General features: G+C 41.1%; 1 protein-coding gene and 1 long non-coding RNA gene across 2 annotated transcripts; one reads left to right on the top strand and one right to left on the bottom strand.

The window, feature by feature from the left end:
• Nucleotides 1-3014: 3014 nt before the first annotated feature.
• Nucleotides 3015-3507, bottom strand: LOC118669025. Its single transcript, XR_004971841.1, has 2 exons — nucleotides 3371-3507; nucleotides 3015-3139 (listed from the first exon to the last, which is right to left on the bottom strand). It is a non-coding gene; the product is annotated as an uncharacterized LOC118669025 (long non-coding RNA).
• Nucleotides 3478-20054, top strand: EPCAM (epithelial cell adhesion molecule). Its single transcript, XM_036334652.1, has 9 exons — nucleotides 3478-3689; nucleotides 6089-6196; nucleotides 6494-6734; nucleotides 7966-8031; nucleotides 10966-11029; nucleotides 13237-13338; nucleotides 14791-14991; nucleotides 18183-18227; nucleotides 19599-20054. The coding sequence occupies exons 1-9, from the start codon at nucleotides 3620-3622 to the stop codon at nucleotides 19638-19640; spliced, it is 939 nt and encodes a 312-aa protein (XP_036190545.1). The 5' UTR covers nucleotides 3478-3619; the 3' UTR covers nucleotides 19641-20054.
• Nucleotides 20055-22196: the final 2142 nt, after the last annotated feature.

The following is a 22196-nucleotide window of genomic DNA, read 5'->3' as shown; positions in this document are numbered from 1 at the left end:
CTCTATATGACCTGTATATTTATGACCTATACATTTATGGTTTAAGGCAGGGCATTTACACTAGACAACTACTGTGTTGGCTATTGTCTTTCTCTTTTTTTATTTGACAATATAATGGAAGAGAGGTCAGTGCCCCTGCATGTTTTATAACTTTTTGCAGCACACAGTTGTGTGCGGTGGCACACTGGTTGAAAACCAGTGACTTGGAGGGTATTGTGATGAGTGAAATAAGTCAGACAGAGAAAGACAAATGCCATATGATGTCACTTAAATGTGGAATCTAAAAAATAAAATAAACAAGCAGAACAGAAATAGACTCATTGATACAGAGAACATTTTGACAGTTGCCATGGGAGGGGGGTTGGGAAGATGGGTGAAAAGATTAAGTACAAATTGGTAGTTACAGAATAGTCATGGGGATGTAAAGTACAGTATAGGAAATAAAGTCAATAATATTGTAATAAGTCGGTATGGTGTCAGATGGGTACTAGATTTATCGGGGTGATCCCTTTCTAAGTTATATAAATGTCTAACCACTGGGTTGTACACCCAAAACTAATATATTGTATGGCAACTATAATCTATATTATAAAAGGCCAGTGGCCATAATGACCAAACAACCAGTCACCAGGAGGAGCATTGATGGGTCTCGAGGCATGGCGGGTCCGGGTCTCGCATGATTTCGCGCTGGGCCTCTAGTTAAAAAATAAAAAATTACTTGAAAATTCAAAAAATACTTCGATATAGTTTTTAATCTTATCATATTTCTTTTGTTAATACTCACCAAGGATATTTTTCCCATTGATTTTTAGACAGAGTGGATGGGAGAGAGGGGGAGAGAAAGAAAGAAAGATCCATGTGAGACACACCAATTGGTTGGATCCAAATACCCTAACTGGAACGGGGAACAAACTTGCAACTCAGTTACATGCCCTTGACCTAGAATGGTACCCACAACCCTCCAGTGTGTGGGCTGACACTCTATCCGGCCCGCGGGCCGGATCCTGCCCGTTTGAAATGAATAAAACTAAAAAAAAAAAAAAGACCAGACCCTTTTATGTAATGATGTTTACTTTGAATTTATATTAGTTCACACAAACACTCCATCCATGCTTTTGTTCCGGCCCTCCGGTCCAGTTTAAGAACCCATTGTGGCCCTCGAGTCAAAAAGTTTGCCCACCCCTGCTCTAACCACAGAGCAACACCGGCCAGAGCATGTCATATTTCTTTCTCAGTCAAATATTATCTGTCAATTGACTCTTGTCAAAATTAAAAAGCAACATCTATAAAATTTGACATACTTGGATATGAAATCTTACAAAATATTAAGAAATATTCTTAAATATAGCACTGTAACTACACAAGATTCACAATCATAGCATAAAATGAGAGTACTTTGCCTGGCTGGTGTGGCTCAATGATTGAGCCTTGTCCTATGAATCAGGAGGTCACAGTTTGATTCCTGGTCAGGGCACATGCCCAGGTTTCAGGATCAACCCCCAGAGTGGGGCGTGCAGGAAGCAGCCAATCGATGATTCTCTCTCATTGATGTCTCTATCTCTCTCTCCTTCTCTCTTCCTCTCTGAAATCAATAAAAATATATTTTTTAAATGAAAGTAATTTTGAGCAGTGAGTGACAAATTGAGGTGTTAGTGAGCTATAAAAATAAATACCTTAGATGTATGCTCAGATATTATGAGTCAGAGCTTAGTGTGGTATTTGTCATTTATTTAATAATCATGTTTACTCAATTCACTTTACTGCAATGACCAATTTAATAAACAGCTGTCAACTTGATTAGGTAACAGATTAAGACCTGGCAATGTAACATTTTGCAAGTAAAGCCACAATAACCAGTTAGATTGTTCTTGTTAAAAGTACAGTATGTGTAGTTTGGAGGCTGGCTGTGGGCAACTTCCTGAAATGAAGAAGAAAACAAAAATCTGGTTAACTTGTTCCTGATTTGATAGTACTATTCTTTTAACTTCAAGTTGTTGAGCAGATCACAAAGTTCCAAAACTAGGTCTAGCAACTCAGATTTACAGATTTAAAACAGTGATAGGATTTTCTTAAGACTTCAATCATCAAGTAAACCCTGGCCAGGTAGGTCAGTTGGTTAGAGAGACCTCCCAATACATCCTGATACTCCAAGGTGACAGGCTCCATTCCTGGTCAGTGTTCTTATAGGAATCAACCAATGAATGAATGAATGGGGGAAACAACAAGTCGATATTTCTCTCTCTCTCTCTTCCTAAGTCAATTTTAAAAATATATAAAAAAAAAATCAAGTAGATAGATCATTAAATGTTCAAGTAAAATCCAAATTAGACAGCTATTTACTGTAACAATGTGATTATTTACATTAATCAATTTTCAATAAGAGAGTACAACACACTTAAATGATCACTCAATAAAAGCATAATTTTTTACAGGATACATACTTATAAAAATTAGCTGAACCTTAAAATTGGGTTTTCACCGTTCCTCTTTTGAACTTTTACTCCAAAATTTTCTTATGCAGAAAATAAAAAAAGCCTTTTAAAAACAGATTAGGAAACATTTGAGATTTTGCTTTCCAAAATTGTCCAGTTTGGGCTCAAATAAAGTCTTATAAAGATTAAAAAACAAATAAAGAAAAACAGATTATAATGATATTTACGCTAACAAAAACATTAAAGACCATATTTTGTTATTGAATTACAATTCTTTTAAGACTAATAATGTTTAATTTGAAGTCATTGCAGTGAGATAAATTATTATCCAGTGTTTCTATTTCCCCATGTTTTCAAAACACTCATCAATATTGTTCCCTAATATTAATCAAACCGGAGTGATCTCAGTTTCCAGCATTTGGCTCAATGGGAATAAGTTTTCTTACATCTCCAAGGTCTAAAAAAGGGGAAAGAACATACGAACTGGTCATCCCCCACCAGCCAGGGAGATTTTTTTTCTCTCTAGATTCAAAGGAGTACAATTAAACTGATAGGTCTAACTCAAAGTTTTTTTTTTTTTGGTTTTTTTTTTGTGGTTCGATAGCTCTCCGCTTCTCTTTGTATTCCTTTTATCTTCCAAGTTCCTCTTCCTCGCCGCCTCACTCGCTCTTCCAGGCCCCATTTCTTGAAGGTTTCAGAGTTGTGCTCTGTCCGATAAAAGAAACCGCATTATTTTCAAACCCCCTTCTGTGGCCACCGAGGGTCCCCACCCAGCCGCAGCCCATCGCCCTCCCCGCTCCCACCTGCCACCGCAGAAAGCACCAGGTGGCCGCGGGGCAGGGTGCGCACCTGGAGAGGGTGGCGCCCCAAGACCGCGCAGGCGGTGGGGGAGGGGAGCCCGCTTCCTCCCCGCCCCCGCGCTCGGGGCGGTGACTCACCGCGGGGACCCACGGGCAGAGGTGAGCAGCCCCGACCGGCGCCGGGAGGCGGGGCCGCCAGGTCGGGCAGGTCCGCTCCGCCCCGCCCCGCGCCCAGAGTGCGCAGTCCCTCGGCGAGTGCGCGTCGTCCGTCCCGGCCCCGGAGCATCCTGCAGCGGCCTCTTCGCGCTCGCGCGCCCCACGCCTCGCGCCCGGCCGCCCGCGGGCCCCCCGGCCCCCTCCTTCCGCGCCCTCTTCCTCGCGCGCAGCATGGCGCCCCCCCAGGTCCTCGCGATCGGGCTTCTGCTCGCGACAGCGGCAGTGGCCGCGGCTCAGAAAGGTCGGAGCGGAATTGTGGGCTTGGCCTGGGCTCGGGGTGGGGTGTGTTGGCTCCCGGCACCTGAGACGGAGATTTGGGGAAGGGGAGCGCGGCCGCGCATTGCCGTCTGGAGACCAGACCGCGCGGGGCGGGGCGGGGGTGGGGGCGCAGGAAGGCGCCCACTCGCGCGGGGCAGAGGGAGCAGCCTCGTTGGGCGGCTTTGCTGTCTTGTATAGGGAGGTGGCCGGGTCAGGGACGGAGGGACGGGGCGGGGGGGGGGGGGCGCGGGCAGGAGATGGAGTGGCCACGTCCGGGGATTCTTCGGACTCTGTGTGTGCGAAGCACTTGGGGTTCTGGAGGGGCCGAAACCGGGTCGGCCGGGAGCGCAGTCTTGGACGGCGACCTGCCGCCCGCTCTCCGGAGCACCTGCGATGGCCCCGGATGTGGGGCTCAGGAGGGGACAGGTGGCTGCGAGAGGCCACCTGCGGGGAGCTCACCCGGGCCGCTCCTCACCTGCGGGCGGGAGAGAGTCCGCCTGGACCTTGACTCCTCGGCGTTGTAGGTGTTTTCTTTTCTCTAAGGATCTTATAAGTAATGCCAGCTTTAGTGTAGGGGACCCAGAAATATCGATAACACTAAAGGGTAAAAAACCCCATAATCCCGCCACTTAAAGAGAATCCCATAATTAATAATTGGGTGTATTTTCTCTTTAACCTTGCTCTAAATGTTGCCTTAAATCTAAACACGGTTTTATATCTTGATTTCCACCCCCCACCCCCCATGCATCCAGAGTTTGACATTTTCTTTAGTGTTGGGAAACACTATTTTTTTTATTTTTTTAAAATATATTTTATTGATTTTTTACAGAGAGGAAGGGAGAGGGATAGAGAGTTAGAAACATCGATCAGCTGCCTCCTGCACACTCCTCACTGGGGATGTGCCCCCAACCAAGGTACATGCCCTTGACCGGAATCGAACCCGGGACCCTTGAGTCTGCAGGCCGATGCTCTATCCACTGAGCCAAACCAGCCAGGGCAGGAAACACTATTTAAATGGTGACAGGATAGTCTATATCGTGGAAGATCACACCATTACTCTGGGATAAACATCTTGGCTGTTATCATTTGTAAGATGGTGGGCAGGAGTACATGGCTATTGACCAAAGTTTTCTCGAAAGGGTTTTATACCCTCACAAACAGGGCACAGCCTAATTAATTATCCTTTCAAAGTAATGCAGTTTAAACAACTCACGGTCTTCTAGATTTTGTCTGAGGTTAAATACTGAAATCCTAAAATCCCTTTTTCAGTGATGATAGCTGCTATAGGCCTGTGTTCAGAAAGTGTGTACATGATTGGTCTGTTTTAAACTTGACATTGCTTGGACATGAAAAGTGTTCTTTGAGCAGGTATAGTGCTTCATAAGATTTTAACTCTGAGGACAGCGACTATACTTGCTCCATTTTTTAACCCTAATATTTCGTTTTGTGCTGATATAGGTGGTTAGTATTGATTATAATTTAAACGGGGCAAAAATAAAGCCAACTTGGGACATGAAGGATTAATATTAAAATTCTTTGGTTTGCCACACTACTTTTGTTTTTAATGATTGCACTCTTAACCAGACAAAAGAAATTAGGTGGGCTTGCCATTTCGAGTTGAAATTTACTTTTGAGATAGTCAAGGATATAACTATTACACTGACATCAATAATCAGATGGGCAGCAGAGTTGGGTACCAGGGCCCCTGGCTGGTGTGGCTCAGTTGGTTGGAGCCTTGTCCTGTCCCATGGTCCTGTCCCCTACACCTAAAGGTGGTGAGCAACCAATTGATGTTTCTCTCTCACATCCATGTCTCTCCCTCCCTCCCTCCCTCCCTCCTTCCCTTCCTCTCTAGAAAAAAAAAAAGTTGGGTATGTCTTAGGAAACGCACATACTGAGGTGCTCCCAAATTCAATTGAAAGTATATATTTTTTAAGATACCATATAGTCCAGCAGGTGCTGAATAATTTCCTATTAAACCCCAAAGCAAGCATCTCTTAATAAGAAAATCCGGGGTCGGGGGGAGGAGGAAGGGAATGGGATTGTTGATCTTGGAAGAAGAGTCAGTAGCTTACAGGCAAGGGTTTATCTTACCACAGGAAGGAGGGAAGGAGCTGACCCTGGGACCAAGCTAAATATGATGTTTAGACGGCTGTAGTCTTGGTTTCGAAAATCAAAACAGCAATGTGTGCAAATAAGACTATATATCTATATTAAGTTATGTCAGCCACTCCAACTGTAGCTGAAAAGTAAAACGTTCAGGACCACTTTTTAAGGCTTTGTGTCCCCATAACTCGGACACTATTATCACAATGTAATTTAGCTGGGACACCAGAGTCGATAGTTGGATTCACATTTTAAAGTGGGTTTTTTTCTTCCTAGAATGTATCTGTGAAAACTACAAACTGACCACAAACTGCTCTACGGACGCGTATGGTCAATGCCGGTGTACTTCAATCGGTACACAACACACCGTCATCTGCTCAAAATGTGAGTAGAACATCTTCAAGGCCTTTCAGCTTTATTTTGACTTACACTTCTTTAATGGTGTGTTTTGAATTGGGAAGCCTTTTACTGGCTTAAATCTGAATCATATTATTTTGTCAGTTATCGTACTCCTGACAGCTTCTTGTCTTTAGAAAGTGAGTGGGGAACATGCCAGTCTATAATAATCTTTGGCCCTGGGAGTTTGAAGTTAAATTAAAATTTCTTTCCTTTAAGAATAAAACTGCAGTTATTTTTCAGTATGACGTTCAGAGTTTTTTGTTTGTTTGTTTGTTTTTGTAGTGGCGACCAAATGTTTGGTGATGAAGGCAGAAATGTCTCACTCCAAGTCTGGGAGAAGACCGAAACCCGAAGACGCCATTCAGAATAACGACGGACTCTACGATCCTGACTGTGACGAGAACGGGCACTTCAAAGCCAAGCAGTGCAATGGCACCACCACGTGCTGGTGTGTGAACACTGCTGGCGTCAGAAGAACGGACAAGGACACTGAGATAACCTGCTCCGAACGAGTGAGGACCTAGTGAGTTGGGTTGCCTCTTCCATTTGTTTTTATGCTTTTCAGATTTGTTTAATTAAACTTACTTTTTAATAAGTAATACAATGTAATGATTTAGAATTCAACAGAGAAAAGGGCGTACAGTGAAAAGTCTCCATCCTGTCTCAAGCCCCTAGTTACCCAGTTTAACTTTATAGAACTGATTCACCAGTTTATCCTACAACCTTCCAGAGATATTTTATAAATTTACTAGCAATATTTATATTTTTTCTTTATGGTAGCATATGAAAAATAATTTCCCTTTAATATTTTTACTCGACACTGTTCAGTATTTCAAAGTTGGGTTAATATTAAATGTATATGAATGATTTAAGCTACTTATGTACTCACTTATAGTGGTGCTTTTGTTGCTTTGTTATTTTTTTAAATATTTTTTATTGATTTCAGAGAAGAAGGGAGAGGGAGAGAGAGACAGAAACATCAGTGATGAGAGAAAATCATTGCTCCACAACCCAGGCATGTGCCCTTGACTGGAATCAAACCTGGGACCCTTCAGTTCGCAGGCTGACATTCTATCCACTGAGCCAAATCAGCTAGGGCTCACTTATAGTTTTAAAGTGAGATATGGTTGTCTTGAGGATTATGTAATGAAAAAGAACAGAAACACACTCAAGCTACCATAAGCAAAAAAGGTTTTATTGGAAAGAACTAGAAACTGAAAAGGTATCAAGACCAAGATGGTCGCTCTCTATGCTTCTATCTCCTGGAGCTTCGAGGTTACTTTTCTGTTTCTCTTGGTGTCTTTCTGTGTCTTCGCTGGACCTCAGCCCAACATGACCAGAGGCCAGAGAGTCAGTGTTAGAAAGGATGTTCCCTCCTGGATGAGTTCTTTTTTTAAATTCAAGGAAAAGTTTATTTAGAAAATCACAGAGGTAGGAGAGGTGAGTCATAGAACAAATGGGCTCAGGAAACAAGTTACAGAGGCAAAGGAAGGACCCTTGGAGCTTAGGAGAAAGAGAGGCAAGGAGAAAGGGGTGGGGGATCTGGGAGAGAGGGTGGGGGGAGGTGCTGGGGTGCTCCATAGAGAGAGCCACTGGATGAGTTCTTTATGAAAGATCTGTGAGGGCCAAGGAAAAAATTAAAGGCATATCTTTTGCATAAATCCTTTTCCTGTTACCTCTACTAGGTTATTAAGAAAATAATATAATGTAAAAGTCTGAGCTGTTACGGTTAATAGTGTCTTTTTATTTTACAGCTGGATCATCATTGAACTAAGACACAAAACAAGAGAGAAGCCTTATAATAGTCAAAGTTTGCAGACGTAAGTGCTATTCAGTGTATTGTATTTACATGGTTGATGCTCAGATCCTCCATCCTACGTTAGAAAAACTAAAACAAGCCACAGTGCTTTTTCGTGTTTCTTCAAAAGATACTATACATACTATTTTTAATCTTATTTTGAAATAGATTTGTAAGAGTAATAAGATTTCTCTAGTACCCCTTTACTTAGATTCACCAGGAAACATTTGCCACATTTTTTCTTTATATGTGTATGTTTGTATGCATGTGTGTGTGTGCTTTGTGTATCTATCTAAGCATGTATGTTTCCCCCAGAACCATATGAGAGCAAATTGTAGACATCATGCCCCCAATGTTGTCCTTTATAACAATTTTTTATCCTCTGACCCAGGACCCAATCTAAGATTATGCATTGCATTTAGTTGTCATGACTGTTTTCTCTTCAATATGGAACACTGTTTTGGCCTTTCTTTGTCTTCCATGACCTTGATAATTTTGAAGAGTGTGGGCAAGTTGTTTTTGTTTTGTTTGCAATAAATTTTTAATTTATTGATTTTAGAGAGAAGGGAGAGAGAGAGAAACATTGGTTTGTTGTTCTACTTATTTATGCATTCATTGATTTGCTTCTTATATGTGTGTCCTGACCAGGGATTGAAACCACAACCTTTGTGTATCAGGACAATGCTCTGACCAACTCAGCTACTCGGCCAGGGCCTGTTTTGTTTTGTTTTGTTTTTAATTTATTTTTTGGAGAGAGACAGAAACAGAGACATGGACTGGTTGCCTCCCATAACACCCCAACTGGGGTCGAACATGCAACCTGGGTATGTGCCCTGACTAGGAATCAGTATGCATTTAATACTGAGACCCTTCAGTGTATGGGCCACGGCTAGGCAACTTGTTTTATAGAATGTCCCTCAAATTTGTTTTTTCTGATGTTTCCTCATAATTTAGTACAGGTTATATTTTTTTTTTTTCCCTTGGTTTATCACCAGCATCTATAAAACCAGCCCTAGAAAGGACATGATGTCACCTTGTTCCTATACTGGTGGTGTTAACTGGTTAAGGTTGTGTCACCAGGTTTCTCCACTGTAGTTACCATTTTCCTCTTTTTAATCCTATCTAATAAAAGAGCAATATGCAAATTAACCGTCACTTCTCAATAAAGATTGTGGCGCCCACAGCCAATAAGGAGGGAATATACAAATTGACGTGACAAGATGGTGGCGCCGGCTGGAGCCACGGAGCGGGCGGGAGGCTTGGCTTCCTTGGTTGCCCCAGCCGGCTCCGTGGTCACCTCCCAGACCAGCCGTGGGCAAACTACGGCCCGTGGGCCTGATCCGGCCCGTTTGAAATGAATAAAACCATTGAAATAAAAGACTGTACCCTTTTATGTAATGATGTTTACTTTGAATTTATATTAGTTCACACAAACACTCCATCCATGCTTTTGTTCCGGCCCACCGGTCCAGTTTAAGAACCCATTGTGGCCTTCGAGTCAAAAAGTTTGCCCACCCCTGGCCCAAAGCCATAGTGGCAGGGTCGAGGTAGAGGCGGTTAGGGGTGATCAGGCCAGGAGGGGAGTGCAGTTGGGGGTGATCAGGCCTGTGGTGGGGGAAGTTGGGGGCGAGCAGGCTGGCAGTGGGGGGCAATTGGGCGTGATCAGGTCAGCGGGAGGGGCAGTTTGGGGCAAGCATGCTGGCAGGAGTGGCAGTTGGGACCGAGCAGGCTGGTTGGGGGGCAGTAGGCGGCGAGCAGGCCAGCAGGTGGGGCAGTTGGGGGCGATCAGGCTGGTGGCGGGGGGCGGGGGGGGCAGTTGTGGGTGATCAGGCTGGCAGGGGAGTAGTTGGGGGTGATCAAGCTGGTGGGGGGCGGCAGTTGGGGATAATCAGGCCAGCAAGGGGGGCCAGTTGGGGGTGAGAAGGCCGGGGGGGCAGTTGGGGGCAAGCAGGCTGGCAGGCAGAGTGGTTAGGGACAATCAGGCAGGCAGGCAGGTGAGCAGTTAGGAGCCAGTGGTCCCGGATTGTGAGAGGGATCCCATATTGGAGAGGGTGCAGGCCGGGCTGAGGGACACACCCCCCCCCGCCCCCCGCACAAATTTCGTGCACTGGGCGACTAGTTAATAAGTATAATCTGTGGGCAAGCTCTGGCTGGGTAGCTCACTCAGTTGGTTAGAGCATCCCAATAACTCCAAGGTTGCAGGCTCTGTCCCTGGTCAGGGCACATATCAGAAGCAACCAATGAATACAGAAATAAGTGGCACAACACATTAATAGTTTTCTCTCCCTTCCTCTCTCTCTAAAATCAATAAATAAAAAATTTAAAAACTAAATAAATAAGTATAATCTGTGGGCAGACACTTGATACCCTGTTTCTAATCAAAGTAGAATTCAATAGTTTAGCATCAATGGATGATTCTAGCCTGAATCAATTATCTTGATACTAGAGGCCTGGTGCACGAAATTCTTGCACTCGCAGGCGGGGGGGGGGGGGTGGGGGGGGCGGGAGGTGGTCTCTCTGCCTGGCCTGTGCCCTCTCACAGTGTAGGAGCCCCTCGATCTATCACCCCAAAGAGGTAGGCCCCACCCACCCATCCAGGGCTTCTCCATGGATTGCCCCAAAGTGGTAGGCTGGAGCCATGGGCCCCGCCTCCATGCTATACACGCAGCATCAAGCCCCCACCCACCCGCACGCTCATGCAGCCTCCTGGTGATTGCTCGCTGTGGTGTGAGGGCGAGACGACCGCATAGGTTTTTTTTAGTATAGATTTGCAAAATGGCATAAAATTTCCAACAAGTTTGGTTATTGACAACTCCAGACCTTGAGCTATCTGCTTAGTTAACAATTAGTGCTTCTTAAAAAAAATTAATTAATTAAAATTTCCAGAAAGTATTTTCTTAATGTTGTATAGTACAACCATTTTTTTAAAAAAAACATGATTTTTAATTATTTACAGTGCACTCAAGGAGATCATCACAACTCGTTATCAGCTGGATTCAAAATATATTGGAAATATTCTGGTAAGTTTTGTTTTTGTTTTTTTAGTAAATGAGCTTTACAGAAAGTTGGTGAAGCAGTGTGGTTTGGATCTGATTTTTGGTGGTGATTAAATTGCATTTGAGTAACATTTTCAGCTCTGGGCACTTCATAAAGCAAATACCCTGTTTTATTTTCTTCTATAGTCTTTGAAAACCTCAGTTTACCCTTAAAGCAAATGTTGTATCTCTTAGTATCCCAAACACACACCAGTCTTCTAACCCTGGCAAACTGCTCTCTGGTTGCTGTTAGCACACCTTTCCTTCTGGGTGCCTCGCTCCCATCTCCTCTCTTTCAGGAGGTAGTCCTAACCAGTTAGCTCTTCCTTAACTTTGTCAGCTCTGGTTGAAAATGTTTTAATAGTGTGATGGAACTCTTTTAAAGCAGTATTAATGTACTTTTAAGTTCCTCTAGATGAAAATTTATGTCATTTTTATTTTTAAAATATATTTATTGATTTCAGAGAGGGAGAGGGAGAGAGAAACATTAATGATGAGAGAGAATCATTGATCAGCTGCCTCCTGCATGCCCCACATTGGGGATTGAGCCTGCAACCCAGGCATGTGCCCCAACTGGGAATTGAACCATGACCTCCTGGTTTATAGGTTGACACTCAGCCACTGAGCCACACTGGCGTGGCAAAATTTATGTCATTTAAAAAAATATATTTTTATTGATTTCAGAGAGGGGGTGAGAAATCGAAACATCAGTGATAAGAGAGAATCATTGATTGGCACTCCCCCTGCTGGGGATCGAGCCCGCATCCTGGGCATATGCCCTTGACCGGAATTGAACCTGGGACCCTTCAGTCCGCAGGCCGATGCTCTATCCACTGAGCCAAACCAGCTAGGGCTTATGTCATTTTTAAAAAGAGACTTTATTGCTTTTAGTGGAGCCCATCCCCCAGAAGCGCACTAAAAAAGGGTACATGGAAGGTCCAATTTTGAGTCCTCAAATGCCTAAAAATACTGTTAGATTATTCTTATAATTGATTGATAATTTGATTTAGTATAGAATTCAAAGTTACAATTTTCCTTAGACTTTTGAAGGTATTTCTCCAATATCTTACAGCTCCAGTGTTGATATTGAAAAGTCCATTTAGTTCCAATCCATTGTTCATAATTCATCCTCACCCTCCGAATTTTCTCTTACCTCTTATGTTGTTGTTTTCTGAGTCTTGGGTTTTTTAATCCTTTCCCTTCTATTACCCATCATTTATTCTATATTTGAGAGCTTTCTATGTCTTTGTCTTCCAAGCCTTCTATTGCATTTTAATTTTTATCATATTTTCTATTTACAAAAAGTTCTCTCTTAGCCTCCAATTGTTCCTCCCTTTTTATTTTTGCTTCATAGATGCAATGACTGCCCCCCCAAAACAATTTTTTCTTTTTCCTTCATTTTCACTGTTTATTCTGTGCTTTCTTTCCTCTCCTTACCCTCTCTTCCCCCCTACCCCCTGGTATTTTGGTCTATTTTTCATATTAAAGACTTTCTTTGAAAAGAAATAATTTTTTGGAAGGAATATGCTTTTTTGCTTCCTAAAAGCAGAATGTGGTAAATACATACTGCATTTTGGATTGTGTTTCATTAACATTTTAATTTTAAAGTAGTTCTAGCCAAATATGGTGCTCTAATATCTTATTCTAAAATCTTTTCAAGAGAAGAAAATTTTCTTTTGATAAGAAAACATGATTGTAATTATTATTTGCATTGCTGTCTCAGTTCCCTTGGATAGATTTAAAGACCTCCCAAAGATTTTTTATTTTTTTATTTTTCCAAAGATTTTTAAAATTCTTTTTTTTTTTTTTTTAAATATATTTTATTGATTTTTCACAGAGAGGAAGGGAGAGAGATAGAGAGAGTTAGAAACATCAATGAGAGAGAAACATCGATCAGCTGCCTCTTGCACATCCCCGGGGATGTGCCCGCAACCCAGGTACATGCCCTTGACCGGAATCGAACCCGGGACCTCTCAGTCCGCAGGCTGACGCTCTATCCACTGAGCCAAACCGGTTTTGGCAAGATTTTTAAAATTCTTAGTGATAAACTCAATTATCTACTACTGGAAAGGAACACTGATACGTGTAGATTATAGAAAATCAAATAGTAAATATTCTGATTATTGAATAATTATATATTCATGATTTTGGTTATGTTAATATTAATTTGTATTTTTCAATTCCCTCCCCAGTATGAGAATGATATTATCACTATTGATCTAGTGCAGAATTCTACTCAGAAACTGCAGAATGACGTGGACATAGCTGATGTGGCTTATTATTTTGAAAAAGATGTGAGTATAATCTTCCTCGTCTTACTCCTTTGTATAGAAATGTAATGCTGTTTGTCATGCCTCAGTGAATTCAAGATCTTTCATCATCTGCTTCTCCACGTATAGACCAACCTTATCTCTGTTCTCCTAGTGGTTCTTGTGCTGCCATTAATGTCTTCGCTGTTACTCTTAACATCCTTTCTTATATATCTTTCTTATTTGTTTGTATATTTATGCCTTTTTATCAAATTGTTCTACCTAGAATATCTTCACATAATTCTTATCTATTACCTCTCATTGGTAGTTGCTTAGTTTGTGTGTATAATCTTTTCCCATTATTTTCGTGAATAAGAGTTATGTGAGAAATGCTGTGTAGCTGGTATGATAAAATAGTTTGTTAAGCTTTACATCCTTTTAAAAGTATTTTTATTTATTTTTCTAAAGTATTTAAAAAATATTTTTATTGATTTCAGAGAGAGGAAGGGAGAGGGAGAGAGAGATAGAAACATCAATGATGAGAAAGAATCATTGATTGGCTGCTTCATGCATGCCCCCTACTGGGGATCGAGCCCACAACCCAGGCATGTGCCCTTGTTTGGAATCGAATCCGGACCCTTCAGTCCGCAGGTTGACGCTCTACCCATTGAGCCAAACTGGATAGGGCTAAAATATTTTTTTATCGATTTCAGAGAGAGGGAGAGAAATAGAAACATCATTGATGAGAGAGAATCGTTGATCAGCTGCCTCTTCCATGCTCCCTTCCCTCCTGCCTTCCCAGGGATCGAGCCTGCAATCTGGGCATGTGCCCAGACCGGGAATCGAACTCGCGACCTCTTGATTCATGTGTTGACACAAAACCACTCAGCTACACCAGCTGGGCAGTTTATATCTTATAATATGCTAATTTTTTTATATGAAATCTGTTATTTGCTTCAAAATAATTTGGTCTGAAGAAGGCGGGGGGTTGAGGGGGAAGATAGAAGGAAGGACGAGTAAAATAAGATTGACCTTGTGTTTTTATTGTTGAATCTGGTGATAGGTACATGGGACTTCATTATAGCATTCTTTCTACTTTTGTATATGTTTGAAAATTTCCCATAATATCTTTAAGTTTCAGTGTATGAGACTGTTATCACTGAAACCATAAAGATTCTTGGCAACAGTTCTTTTATCTTATTGATTTGAGAGAGAGAGGAAAGGAGAGGCAGAGAGAAATAGACACATTGATGAGAGAAAAACATCAACATTGATTGGCTGCCTTCTGCATGCCCCCCACTGAGGATTGAGCCTGCAACCCAGGCACGTGCCCTGACTGGGAATCAAACTGTGACCTCTTGGTGCATGGGTTGACGCTCAACCATTGAGCCACACCCGCTGGGCGGCAACAGTTTTTTTTGGTTTATAATTGACATGTAATTCACGTGGCCAGGTTTTAAAACATATTTTAAATTGCTTTTCTCCTTCTCAATGTAGGTAAAAGATGAATCCTTGTTCCATTCCAAGAGAATGGACCTGAGAGTAGATGGGGAACAACTGGATCTGGATCCTGGTCGAACTGCCATTTACTATGTTGATGAAAAACCACCTGAATTTTCAATGCAGGGTCTAAAAGCTGGCATTATTGCTGTCATCGTGGTTGTGGCAATAGCACTTATTGCTGGAATCGTTGTTCTGGTGAGTATAGAACAAGTTAAGGTTTTGTTTAAATATATTTTTATTGATTTCAGAGAGGAAGGAAAAGGGAGAGAGAGATAGAAACATCCATGATGAGAGAGAATAGAATCATGGATCAGCTGCCTCCTGCAAGTCCCCCACTGGGGATTATACCCACAACTCGGTCATGTGCCCTTGACCGGAATCAAACCTGGGACCTTTTAGTTCACAGGCTGACGCTCTATCCACTGAGCCAAACAGGGTAGGGCAAAACAAGTGAAGTTTTATTTAAGGTGGTATTCTTTCAAGGAAAGGTGACATCATCAAAAGGCTACATCCATGTTCCAAAATGATATAAATGAAATGAAAATATTTTTTTCTTCTTAATAATTCTCTATAGTGAGTGAATCTATTGCATTTCTGGTCCCTTTTTATTAAAAAAAATCACCTTATGAAGCAAGGAAGGATACTAATCAGAAAAGCTTGTAGCTGCGCACCTCGCAGGTCAGTTAGGTTGTTATCAAGCAGCAAATGTCATTCAGTTCTTGCTGCAAACAGTTCAACACTCCTGCCAGGATTAGTGCAAAATGCCTGAACTTCCAGCCATTCAATGAGATGAGACGACACAACACAGATTAAGGTTAGCATAGCAAGAAGTTAAAAGTGATAAATGTGAAGCAAATTGAATTTATCAGTGCTTCAGGAGAAGGATGTGTCACGCGAAGGAGTGGGGTTTGTTCTAGAAATGTACGGGTGCCTCAGCTTCAGGGAATCATACCAACATAAAAAATTCAGAAATAGATTTGAAGGTACATGGAAATTTACATTGTCAGTTCAATGGGATTGTCACACTTGGCACTCCACCTAGAAGAAAACAAGTTGCATTCCAGTTTTCACCCCACCGGGGCCGACCACCTTGTCCACTTGTGTGAATGGCAAAGGACCTGGGAGAGGAGTCAGGCAGTGCATGTTGAAATAATCTGTGGTAAAGAAAACCAAGACAAGAAATCTGGAATCTGTGAGGGAAAAGATATATATTTGACGTCATTGGAATTAACATCTGTATGGCAAAGATACTGTAAAGTAGAAAATATCGCCTTAGCTGGTTTTTGCTCAGTGGATAGAGCATCAACCTGCAGACTGAAGGGTCCAGAGTTCAATTCCGGTCAAGGGCACATGGCTGGGTAGCGGGCTCAGTCCCCAGTAGGGAGCGTGCAGGAGGCAGCCGATCAATGATTCTCTCTCATCATTGATGTTTCTATCTCTCTCTCCCTCTCCCTTCCTCTCTGGAATCAATAAAAATATATATTTAAAAGAAAATATCAATGATAGGCTGGGGAAAATATTCACCATGCATGATAAAAAAAAAAAAGTATTATGCATAATATATATAGAGCTCTTACAAATTGATGAGGAAACTAAAGAAGGAATGGCAGCAGGTATGGATAAACAATTTACAGAAGAGGAATTCCAGATGGCAAAAATAAACACATGAAAGATTAGTCATAGGATGGCAGGTGCTAGGGCGCATTAAAAAAAAAAAAAAAAAAAGATTAGTCATAGAAATCATTGGGTTTGTCCTGTTTAAATGAAAGTGTAAGTACATAAGGAAGCATGGTCAGGTTATATATTACAGTGTTGCTAATAATGGTCAGTCTGCAAACAACCTGAACATAGTATATCCGTGCCATGGAATAAAGTGGCTATGGAAAAAAATGAGTTCAGTCTATAGCTTTTGATTTGGTAGGGTTCCTATGACAGTACAGGCTGTGCAAAAATATTGCATGATTCTAGTTGATGTTTGTATTAGGATGGAACAGTATGTGGAAGTATGCACATCAGGCTTTTACATTTTATTAAAGATGATTCATTATTTTCTTAAATATATTTTTATTGATTTCAGAGAGTGTAAAAACTTCTCTCTTCTCTGCGTCCAGTTTGGCTAGAGAGCGGTCCGGTTCCTGAGTAAGGGCTGCTGGGGATTGAGAAAATGAAAGAAAGAGACAGACACAGATAGAAGGAAAAAGCTGGGGCCGGGTGGGACCACTGCCCTCTGATGGAGAGACAGGGACCCAGAGCCAATACAGCGTGTTTATTTTATACAGCAAAAACCAGGAAGTTTTACTAAAGGTCAAGACAAAGGAGATTATTTGAATTCTTGGGTGGGCCCGAGTCATATTCATTCCTGGTGCTTGGCTGGATTTAGATAATGAAACCCACTCCCTGACACCTGGACTGAAGGTCAAGCTGACAACACTCCTGCCTCTGGCAAAGCATGTTTCCAGGACGTGGTTTTGCCAATGCCACTGGATTCAGCTAACAATAATTAAAGAAATACTCATGTGCCTTCCCAGGCGCTCTCTATAAGAGAGGAAGGGAGTAAGAGAGAGTAAGAAATATCAGTGATCGCCCTACCTGGTTTGGCTCAGTGGATAGAGCGTCAGCCTGGGGACTGAAGGGTCCCAGGTTCGATTCCAGTCAAGGGCATGTACCTTGGTTGCGGGCACATCCCCAGTAGGGGGTGTGCAGGAGGCAGCTGATTGATGTTTCTAACCCTCTATCCCTCTCCCTTCCTCTCTATAAAAAATCAATAAAATATATTAAGAAAAAAAGAAATATCAGTGATGAGGGAGAATTGTTGATCTGCCTCCTGCATGCCCCCCACTGGGGACCAAGCCCACAACCCAGGCATGTGCCCTGACCAGGAACCTAACTGTGACCTCCTGGTTCATAGATCGATGCTCAACCACTGAGCCACACCAGTCAGGCTGTTTTTATTTATTTTTGAGAGAGAGGAAAGGAGAGAGAGATAAATCGATCGGTTGCCTCCCACACGCACCTTGAGCAGGCATCCTTTCAGGCATGGGACCATGTTCAACTGAGCCACACTGGTCAGTGCTTCAACCTTTTCATCTTATGGCACACATAAACTAATGAATAAAATTCTGCAGCACACCAAAAAATATATTTTTTGCTGACCTTAAAAAAAAAAGGTATAATTTTTATTCATTTACACTGAATGACTATTGTATTGGCCGTTGTCATTTTTTTGTTTGACAACCTAAGGGAAAAGAGGTCAGTGCCCTGAGTAAGTAGCCAGGTATTGCATGTTTTTAACATTCTTGTGGCACACCGGTTAAAAATTGCTGATTTAGACCAACTTTTTGTTTGGGTAGCAGTCCTAAAATTGTAATAATTTTTCTTCCATTCAGGTTATTTCCACAAAGAAAAGAAAGACAAAGTATGAGAAGGCTGAGGTAAATGGATTACGTAATAAAAAGACCCTTGTTTAATCTTTTATTGCTGATAATCACTATATCTTCCTAGACACTGACAGGTCTCAATTACACTGAAGTCCTTTTGTAATATTGTCCATAGAGTCTTAGGAACAGTCTTACAATGCTCCCTTACCTAACTTTTCTTGCTCAAGTTTCATGGCAGACCAACTTACAAGGAATTCTGTCTCATATAATAATGGGATAGGAAGCCTGTTACATATATTTTTTTTTACAAAGTGTTAACATTTAGTGGAGTCTTTTAGAAGCATACTCTGGTGGATTCATTTTAGAGAAACTCTATGACTAATCACCTGATTTATTGTCTTTATGCTAGTGAAATAATAATCATTAAAAATAAACTTAATTTATGTCCTTAATTTGTTGCATACTAACTAGTCATTGGTGTGAAATCTAAGTGTGAGATTGCTAGTGTGTTTCAGTCACTTGGAATTTGATATGAATACACTTGTTAAATCCATCAATAATATTTTCAGTTTACCCAATTTTTGTATATCTATGTGTTTTTGTAATTGTATATGTGCTATTTACTGATATTTTACCAAATAACACAGAAATGTAAAATAATATTGAAAAAATCTAATAATGGAACTAGAAAGTTCTACCATTTTCTTCCCATACCATAATCATCTGGCTTACCTGGTTTGGTGACCACTGGTCTAGGGGACTATCCGTAAACTAAATCATATCAGAGATTCAGAATGACAATATAGTGTTGTGGTTAAGAACAATATAGACCTGGGTTTGACCTCTTATTAGCTGGACAAATTATTTAACGTCTTTAAGCCTCCATATTTCCCTGTGTATAAAGCGAAGATAGTAGTGCAGACTCATGAGGATTAAACAAAGTAATCCATGTTCAGTTTTCGTCTCAGGCTTGCCACAGGGCAAAATGTTTGTCGGGTGTAGTTGTTGTAACCATGTCTCAGTTCTGCCTATAACTAATTGTGTCGTCTGGGACTAGCTACTTACTTCTGAACTTCAATTTCCTCACCCATAAAATAAAAGATTGATAATAGAAAATGAATTGGTTCTGCCTAGATGTAAAAATGGCATACATGTAATAAAAATCTTATCCATTCTTAAAGACATTAGCTTACCTGCTACTTTCCCCTGTCACTTTGGCCATCTTCGCTCTCTAAACAGCAGTTTGAATCATGCACCCAGTGTGTGCTTCCTTGTATGATAGCTTTCTTTTTTAAAATTTAAATATGTCTCATAAATGTGGAAGAGAAGCATCTTGCTTTCTCTTGGTTTTGTTTTAACTTTTCAGAAAGAACAAAAGATTGGAAAATTATTTTAATGTTTTCTCTCTTTTTTCTTCTATTGCAGATAAAAGAGATGGGTGAGATGCATAGGGAACTCCATGGATAACTGCTGTAATTTGAATAGTAACTAGAAGAAGGGAAATTAGCAGATGGACTCAGATTACAAATGTATGAACGTGAGACAGAGAAATCTTTGCAGACTATTTTATTAGTTAACATATATTTGTAATAGTGAAACCTGTACTCCAAATATAAGAGCTTGAAATTGACTTTACCGATCTTAAAATTGACCACAAGTGTCATGTATATGCAGTTCTGAAAGTCCCAGAACTTGGGCTGCACAGTTAAAATTATTTATACACAACAGTGAAGAGTGTGCATTAAATAGGCTTCCACAGTAGAGTTTGAATGACTGCCGACTCATCCATTTGTGATTGAAAGCTGCCTTCCTATTTACTTTTGAGTCTTGTACATAAAAGCCTTTTTTTATGAACTATGAAATAAACATTTTAAAACTGAATTTTCTTAACTTTGTTTGAATCATATAAAATCAAATTTCCTAGTCTATACATAAGATAATAGTTTAAGAAATGTTCTGAATGCTAACTACAAATTGGAGTTCTGCATGAGTCATGCATATTCAGTATAAAATGTATAACATTATGTAACCTCACAGAAAAATCAGTTTTATTCAAAATGAATCTAAAGATTCTGCTTAGACAAATTGACATTTTGGCAAATATACCTTTGAGGTAGAATTGATAGAAAATGTTGTGAACCATGAATTTTATGGTTGGTCAAGTTAGAAGCACCAGTTTTTCAACATGTATAATGAATAATTATGGTACAAATATGCAGGGTGGGGCATATGGAAAATAATACAAAAATTAATAAAGAATAATACAAGAATAAATTTTCACATACAACTATAAACCTACTTTTACCCCACCTGGTATTTTATATGAAGTTAAATATTTTCTTTTTGATAGGAAAATTTTAAAAATACTATGAAAATAACATGAAAGAAAATGTAAAAAGTATATTTAAGCATGATTTTTATCCCATCTGTAGTAGGTAGAATTCTAGGATGGTCCCCAAGATTTCTTACCCTGGATGTATATGCTCTGTACTGTATACATCATTCCCAATATTAAATTACATTATATGGCAAAGGTGAAGGGATTTTGTAGATATAATTAAGAATCTAATCAGTTGACTGAATTCAAAGGGAGATTACTGCCTGTGGGCCTGACTTAATCAGATGATGCTTTTAAAAGAATGTCTAAAGGTGAACAGCAACAGCAGAGGTGCTCTCCTGTTAGCCTTAAAGCAAACTGCCATATTGCCAAGAGGGTCACCTATCGGGAAACGCCCAGCAGAGTCTCGGGGCTGAGGCCTCAGTCTCAGAACCATAGGAACTGAATTCTGCCAAAAGCCAGTGAGCTTGGAAGAGACCCCAGCTCCAAATGACATAGCCCTGGCTGACATCTTCAGCAATCTTATGACCCCAAGAAAAGGACCCAGTTATGCTATGCCTGGACTCCTGACCCATGGAAACATATATGCTTATTGTCTTAAGATGCTAAATATGGTAATTTGTTATTAAGTGATAGAAATAGACATAGTAGGGAGTAGCAACAACTTTAAAGACAATAGGAATAGCAGATGTAGGGAGCAGCCCCACTACCTTAGGGCTGAGATAGGGCAGCACCCAAGAAAGAGACCTTTAACTGCCCCTAAGCCCCACACATACCCTGGGCCCCAGAGTTTGAGGGAGAGACAGAAAGGTCGCTGCAGTATGGCACTGGCATCACCGGAAAGTCAGTCTTGTGAAACTTGATGAAAATCTTCCCTCTAGAATAGGAGTCATCAAACTACAGCCTACAGGCTGGCCCGTCACCAGTTTTTATACAGCCCAGAAGCTAGGATTGGTTTTTGCATTTTTTTAAAAATATATTTTATTGATTTTTTACAGAGTGGAAGGGAGAGAGATAGAGAGTTAGAAACATCAATGAGAGAGAAACATTGATCAGCTGCCTCCTGCACATCTCTTACTGGGGATGTGCCCGCAACCCAGGTACATGCCCTTGACCGGAATCGAACCTGGGACCCTTTAGTCCGCAGGCCGATGCTCTATCCACTGAGCCAAACCGGCTTCGGCGGTTTTTGCATTTTTAAGTGGTTAGGGGGAAAAGAATATATTGTGGTAAGTGAAAATTAGATGGAATAAAAATTTCAGTGTCCATAAATAAAGTTTTATTGTTTACATAAGGTGTGTGGCTTTTTCAAACTACAGGGTAGAGTTGAGTAGTTGTGACAGAACCTATCGAGGGGGTCTGTCCTTTACTGCCGGAAGCCGGTCCATCCTTGCTGCTTGACACAGTCCGCTGCAGGAAAGAAACATCTGCACAGCATATGTTTCAAGGGACCTGGCGTATATAGCATACTGTTCTTAATATGTTTGCTCCCCTTAGTGCTGTGTGTTTTAACCAAGGTCACCTCTCCAAGAAAGGTTGTTTCCCCAGGTAGGAATTTTTCCCTGAAGTCAGGGAGGGGATGCCTCTCCTAGAAAGGTTGTTTCCCCAGGTAGGAATTTTTCCCTGAAGTCAGGGAAGGGATGAAACTCCTTAACTAAGTGCCAGGCGGGTAGTTAATCACTACA

The sequence above is a fragment of the Myotis myotis genome, unplaced genomic scaffold (genome assembly GCF_014108235.1).
Source record: "Myotis myotis isolate mMyoMyo1 unplaced genomic scaffold, mMyoMyo1.p scaffold_m19_p_14, whole genome shotgun sequence".
Taxonomy (NCBI): Eukaryota; Metazoa; Chordata; class Mammalia; order Chiroptera; family Vespertilionidae; genus Myotis; species Myotis myotis.
Note: the sequence above shows the minus strand (reverse complement) of the source record. Positions and strands in the feature narration are given on the sequence as shown.